A 7274-nucleotide genomic window follows, 5' to 3' on the forward strand; every position below is an offset into this window, starting at 1 on the left:
CTATGATAGACTTATCTCCTCTCAGTAGTCTAATGATCCAAAGAATCTAAAAGATGTGATAGAAAATGCCATCCATATTGAGAGGAAAAAACTAGAGAATCTGAATGCAGACCAAATCATACATTTTCACTTTTTAAAATTGGCTTTATGGATTTTTTTTCTCATGGTTTTTTCCCTTTAGTTCTGATTGTTCTTTTGTGACATTATTAATACGAAAATGTGTTAAGATTATACATATATAACCTATATAAGATTACTCAGTCATAGGGAGGAGAGGGGAAGAAAAGGAGGCAGAAAAAAATATGTAACTCAAAATCTTACCAAAATTCAGTGATGAGAAACTTAACATGTAGTTGGAAAAAAGTAAAATTTAATTAAAAAAAAAATAAAGAATGCTGAACTCAACCAAAGGGAGATCAGATGACTGCATCAGAGAAAAAGACAGAGCTCTAGCAGATGAGGGAGGATTATTTCTGGAGAAATAAATGGAGCCGTGTCCATTCTCACTGGTACCAGAGAGTTCATTGACCCAGTTATGTGTCCAACTCCACTTCTAACATAAATTTAAATGGAATCACTGAACCACTGAACAAAAATAGCCAGAAAGTGAGGGAAATGCTTGCACATATGTGAAATTAAACTTCTATTTGATTCTGAACTCTCCTATCTCTGGTCTACTTTGTTCAAATCTGGTCACCCACAGGTCAGAGACCAGTTCCAGTCCAATTAACATCTACCTCAAGGTCAAAGTACTGTTAGGATCTCAGTCCTAAAACTATAACTTCTGCACTTCAATAGACAACCAGAGTAAGAGTTTGCTCAAAACAGCTAAGGTGACCCAGTAAATAAAACACTAAACCTGGAGTCAAGAAAACCTGAGTTCAAATCTGTCCTCAGACACTTACTACCTGTGTGACTCTGAGCAAGAAACTTAACCCTGTTTGCCTCAGTTTCTTCAACTGGAAAATGAGCTGGAAAAGGCCAAAGCAAAGCACTCCAGTTTCTTTACCAAGAAAACTCCAGATGGGGGTCACAAAAAGTCAGATATGACTGAAAATGGCTAAACAGCATTTATGGAAATGGCTTAGTAGGAAAAGTACCTACAAGATGTCATGTCATTAAAGCTAGGGTTCCCTCTCCCAAATAACCCAGCATTAGTCAGGGAGTGTTCACATAGAGGGCACAAATAGAAAATCACACTCATGGGAGTATGTGTAGAGGTTCACATGTCTGAGGCTAAAGGATTTCCAGATGGTGGATAAAGGTGGGGTCACTAATCTCCTTCAGAGGCTGCTCTGTTATACCCTGGTTGTGGTAGTGCCTCTACAGAGACTATGATCTATCTACACCAGAACATTCATTTGAGTCAGCTAGGTCTTGCCTAAACTTTGAATGAAAATTTCTCCATTTAAATATTCAATGATTTTCTGTTATACCACACAGATTCACAGGAAGATGAAGGTTATCTTTGGATATTTATAACATCATCATGGGTCATGCAAAATTTTCAACTTAAAAATTTACCTGCTATATTTGATTAAACATTTAATTAATTTTCCCCTAAAAAGCTCCTAGATTTATTGAATTTCAAGTCCCACCTGCACTTGCTGTGGCAGCACCAGATTAAATGATTCAAGGGCTTTTTCTGAGGGTTGGACAATCTCTGCCTGGCATATAAGGAAGAAAGAAAGAACTGGGGATGCCTAGCCTACAGAACAGAAGACTAGGGGGGGAGGCAGTAAATATGATGACTTTTGAAGTAGAAGAGGAGCCAAGGATTTTTCTGAATTGTCCCCAAAGGAACAAATGGGTTATAGATTCAGGGAAGTAGAATGCAAAACAATAAAAAGAACATCCTGGTAATTAGGACTTTTCCTAATAGGATGGACTGCTTCAAAAAATGGTCTTAAACCATCTTCCCCATAAACTCGGGCTGACTCACACCTGAATGACCATCTTTCCAAGACCCTGGAGCAAGTCGCTCCCCAGGATGGATGAAAAGTTCTCTTTTCCAGGTTTAAGATTGCATTAAATATTTATTTGATTGATTCCCTAAGAGAATCTCTCTGTTCATTTTATCAGGGCCAGGAATTACCTAGTCACCAAGCCTAGCTCTCACTTGGGATTCTCCATAGTATCAGATTATATATATGTACAAATAATATGCATGCTTATTTTCCTCTGTAGGCATTTCTTTTCAGAACAATTAAAACCTCCCATTGGATTGGCTTGACTGACAAGGGCAGTGAGGGTATCTGGCACTGGGTGGATGGGAGCCCCTATGATGAATCTAAGTCCGCACGGTGAGTCCAACTTGTCATCAATTCCTCTCGATTCTCTTGTAGGAGGGGGGAAAGGGGGAGAGACAGACAGCAAAGAAACAGAGATAGAGAAATAGAGAGGGACAAAGAGACAAAGACAGAGATTTTAAAAAAGAGAGAGGCAGAGACATAAAGAGACAGTGTGTGTAGTGTCTGTATACATCTCACAAATGTGTGTTCCCTTATTTTGTACCACCCTGATGTCTCCTTTTCCCAAGCGTGAACATAAGGAAAGCCAAGAGAGAAAATGGAGCCAAAACTTTGGAAAGAGGGCTCTGGGCCCCCACAGAAGCCTAGAAGCTGATTCCCTAAGAGTCTCCCTGATCATTTGTACATGCATGGGAGACATGCATGTGCACGTGCACACACACACACACACACACACACACACACACACCACACACTGGTTGCCTACCCCTTCTGTGCTGCAGATTTTACCAATATTATCTTATTTGATCCTCATCTTAGGCCTGCAGGGAGATGCCGTCATCCCCATGTGTGTCTATTAAGAATAGCACCTGCTTTCCAATAGGCTTCTCAAACTTTAAAACTCCATATAAATGCTGACAATCCAACTAGACACAAGATGAAAGAGAGTTGATTAAGGAAGGAAAATCTAGGGAAGGAATTCTATGAGGGCCTAAGGAGTCTAACCCAAATCTTCTGATGTATGAGGATTCATCCCCAGGATTTCTCATCTACTGTCAGTACTTGCCTGGAAGTTCATCCCTCTTTAGCTCTTGTCCACCCACCCCGCCAGACACATCCATGGGGGCCTCTAAGTTTTTCTTGTTTAAGAATTTTGTTCTGAAAGAGTTCTGATTACAGGGAGACTAGGTTCAATTGCGCTGAGCTTCTCCTTTGTTCCTAGGTTCTGGATGCCCAATCAACCAGATAACTGGCATCAAGAACAGGGACTAACAGAAGATTGTATCCATATGGTTCCGGGAGACCTGAGGTCCTGGAATGATTTGAACTGCAACTCAAAAGAAAATTGGATCTGCAAGATATCCCTGTAGAGCTGTTGACTGGCTGGAGTCACCCCTCTTTTCCCTACCACTCTAAGTCCTAAAGGAAACACTTAACCCTTGAGACAATGGGCAAGTCAACGACTCTGAGTCCCGTGACACCTTCCTCCACACTGCTCCCTTTTCTCTGTAATCCCCTTTCCCACCCTAGGTAGAATAGAAAAGACCCAAAGTGAGTCAGGCCAGACTCCTCTGTTCACTCAACAAATATTATGGGATCTTTGATGGGGAAAAATACTTCCACCAATTTGTGCATTTTACAAGAGGATCCCAAGTCCTCTTGGGAGGACAGCAGTTTACCCAAAGCAAACGTAGGTAATGAAGGGTAAGATTTAATTAGCCTTGACTTTAGAAAGCCTGAACTCATCCCAGTTTTGCTATACATTGGATGTGTGACTTTGGGTAAGTCAATTCATCTCTCTCTCCTTTTTCTCATCTGTAAGATGAATAGGTTGGATGAGCTCATTGCTTAGGCCCTTTCTAATGCAAATGCTCTAATTTGGTTACACTCTAATGGCATTCTAGCCTCATCAACAGGTAGATTAGATGATTTTTTTTAATTTTTTAATTTAGTTTTATTAAAGATATTGAGTTTTACAATCCCCCCCCATCTTGCTTCCCTACCCCCACCCCCCAAAGTCCCTCCAGCAGTATGAAGGAAATCCGCACAAAATACAGACTCCTTAGCCTGGCATTTAAGGTTTTCCAGTCTTCTTTCTTCTATTCACCTATCCCCCAATCCATTCAAAATGACTGCTCCCTGTTAGCCCATTCTCCGCCTCAGGTAATCTCCCCTGGCAATCTGGAAATCACTCATTCCTCATCTCTGGCAGATGATGTCCCTGGCACCCTTAATGATGTAGCTGAGGCACCATCTCCAAAATGAAGCTCTTCCATTCTCTTGCCCTACCAGTTGCTGGCAACATCTTCCCTTTGGGATTTCTTTGCATTTATTTCATATAGATGCCATAAACACATACTGCATGTATAGAGTACAGATGCATCTGTATTTCATAGGATAAACATGTAATATATCATGGATGCATAAACATAGTATATACCTACACTCTACACACATACGTATATGCTATGTAGCATGCATTTTACATAGAGAATATAGATGCTATAGACAATATATAATTTGTCTGTGCACATAGCGCACCCAGTATGTATGTATGTATGTGTGTATATAGAGTTCATATATGTGAATATTCATTATTTATTGATCAATCCTGTCTAACTCTTTGTGACCTCATTGGGGGTTTTCTTAGCAGAGAAACTGGAATGGTTGGCCATTCCTTCAACTTATTTTATGGATGAGGAAACTGAGACAAACAAGGTGAAGTGACTTGCCCAGGGTCACACAGCTAATGACTCTAAGCCACATGCTCTGTGCTCTATGGTGCTACCTATCTGTTTATGTGTACTATATACAAAAATGCGTGTGTGTGTGTGTGTGTGTGTGTGTGTGTGTGTGTGTATGCATTGTGCTTCTCATGCATACATGTCTACTCTGTGTAGCTTGTTATTGTGGATATAGCAATAACCTCAAAATTAGAAAGATCTGAGTTCAAATCCTTCCCCAGATGCTCCCTAGCTACAAGTCAATTTAACTTCTGTCTGCCTCCGTTTTCTCATCAGTAAAATGGAGATAATAGTGTCCGCCTCACAGGCTTGTTGTGGGGATCAAATAAAATAACATGTAAAATGGTTTGTGGACCTTAAAGTGCTCAAGAAATGGAAGCTCACTATGGAATCCAAAGTCCTTCAAACAGAGACTCTCCTTCCTTTGTGTCCCTAACACCAGAAAACATGGTAACAGTGCTTCAGACAAAGTCCAGGCCTCATTTAGAGACCCCAGTACCTGGTAAACAGTCACAGTAGGTGTCCTCAACCCCAACTGTGACATGGGCCTGGGGAGACAGGTGGATGGGGAAAAATGGGGCTAGGACATCAGGTTCTGGGGAAACCAAAAAAGTTCTTTTTGAGATTCCCCAGCCCCTCCCCTTCCCAAACACCTTCATACCTTGCTATTCCCTCTGGAAGGTTCTAGAATCTAAGACCTATCTCCCTTTTTATTCTTGAGGTTCATTTTTTCCTGTACTCTATGACAATCTAACCCTTCATTGCCCAATAAAATGTCATGTGAATCTTGAGACTAACTGAAGCTGCCTGTCCTGGGGTCATGATAGCTAGTTTCTTCTTTCTTCCCTGACCTTCCTTTCCTTCATATAAGGTAATGTTCTTAATTTGTTCCAGAGTTGCTCCATATTCCTCCAGGACACCTGTTATGGAAATGCTTTCCTATCAGGTAGCCATTGAGTAACCAAGAGACCAATCAGTCTCTCATTCAGCAGGCTAATTAGCACTTTTGCACTATCTATCATTAAAATGGTTAGGGGTTTCCTTTGCAATGGATTCAGAAATTTATTGTAGTTCTCTGGTCTAATTGCAGAGGCTTCTATGACCCAAAGGAAGGATTCCCTAGCTTGATGTAACCTGTTTTATTCCTCAGGAACTTTCCCAATATGGGTCCTTTAAAGTTCAAAGGGGGCTGACCCACTCACAGGGGCCATCCTCTTTGCTGTGGAAGTAAAATACAAAAAAGGGAAACTGAGGCACCTTTTCTCTAAGCAAATAACAGTTTATTCACAGTGTTAATGTCAGTGACTACAATGAAAAGGAGATCCACAATGTTGTTGAGATCCACAATGGGCTAAGGAACCAGAGTGGCACCAGCCACCCCTAGCAGAGAGACTGAAGGGACAAGCAACAGAAGAACCCTCCTAATATAAATAAAGGTAGCAGCCTCTTTGACCTCACTTTTCCAACCCCCCCCCCCCAGAACTAGCAGCTTGACTTCCCAGAGGGGAGATGACTACTCCTCCCTTCAAGATAGGGTACCTGAAGGATTATGGCTTCTGGTAAACAGTCATAGTAGGCATCCCCTATCCCATGGACTCTTTCCCAATAGTGAGCAACCAGTTGTTCGCATTTAACTTTAACAAAAGTATATTTGTTGAGAAGACAAAACAAGGATAGATTTTTTTAAATCCTTTTGAATAGGAACCTCAATTCCTCCTGAGAGAAAACAAATCACCCTCCCTTGCTCATTAGTCCACCTCTTTGTGGGATACAATCTCAGCTTAGAGGTCCATCCGGGTTCCTCAGGGTTGGCTCCTCATTGAACACTGCTGCTCCTGACTGGTGAGCACTACCCCTGATGCTTCTTGCTGACCTTTCAAAGCTTTCATCTCTGAATACCCTTCATTTGAGAAATGAATTGCAAAAGTCTCATGTCAGGGATGGAAGAAATGGAAAAAAACTAGATATTGAATTAACTGGTACACTGGAACCTGGAGCCAGGAAGACTTGAGTTCAAATCCAACCTAGCTTTGTGATCAGGGCAAGGCCCTTCACCACTCACTGCCTGCCTCAGTTTCTTTATCTGTAAAATGGAGATAGTCATAGTACCTACCTCCCAAGATTATTGTAAGGCATTTTGCAAACTTGAAAGAGCTATATAAATACTAGCTGTTAATATTCATCTAAAATCAGTAAAGAATAAGACATAAGAAATAGGAACTCAGGGACACATGGTGACCAGGTGAGGAGAGAAGCAGTGAGGAGCTGCTACTGATCATCATCATCATCTCCTCCTCCTCTTCCTCCTCCTCCTCCTCTTCTTCTTCTTCTTCCTCCTTCTTCTCCTTCTCCTTCTTTTACTTTCCATCACCTGGTAACTCAAAGCAATCGTCCCTCAGAAGCTTCCAGGAAAGAAAAAGCAAAACTATGCCCTCATGTTGTTTGTGTCAACTGTCTCTGATTCTTCAGTCAGATTTTTCAAGCCTCACAGAGCCAAAAGAAGTCACCAAGTCTCCACATCTTCAGTTGAAACTAGAAAAGGGACATTGCTAATATTCTG

The 7274-nt window shown here is 41.3% G+C and overlaps 1 protein-coding gene across 2 annotated transcripts in view; it reads left to right on the forward strand.

Moving 5' to 3' along the window:
* LOC141512811 (C-type lectin domain family 4 member F-like) overlaps positions 1 to 4511 on the forward strand; it is a 28029-nt gene extending 23518 nt beyond the window's left edge. For both annotated transcript variants that reach the window (XM_074222074.1, XM_074222085.1), the window contains exons 5-6: positions 2188 to 2303; positions 3193 to 4511. In XM_074222074.1, the coding sequence (XP_074078175.1) occupies positions 2188 to 2303; positions 3193 to 3340 (264 nt within the window). In that variant the 3' untranslated portion in view covers positions 3341 to 4511. The remainder of the gene's footprint in view (positions 1 to 2187; positions 2304 to 3192) is intronic.
* The last annotated feature ends 2763 nt before the right edge of the window (positions 4512 to 7274 follow it).

Source organism: Macrotis lagotis, chromosome 1, assembly GCF_037893015.1.
Source record: "Macrotis lagotis isolate mMagLag1 chromosome 1, bilby.v1.9.chrom.fasta, whole genome shotgun sequence".
Classification (NCBI taxonomy): domain Eukaryota; kingdom Metazoa; phylum Chordata; class Mammalia; order Peramelemorphia; family Peramelidae; genus Macrotis; species Macrotis lagotis.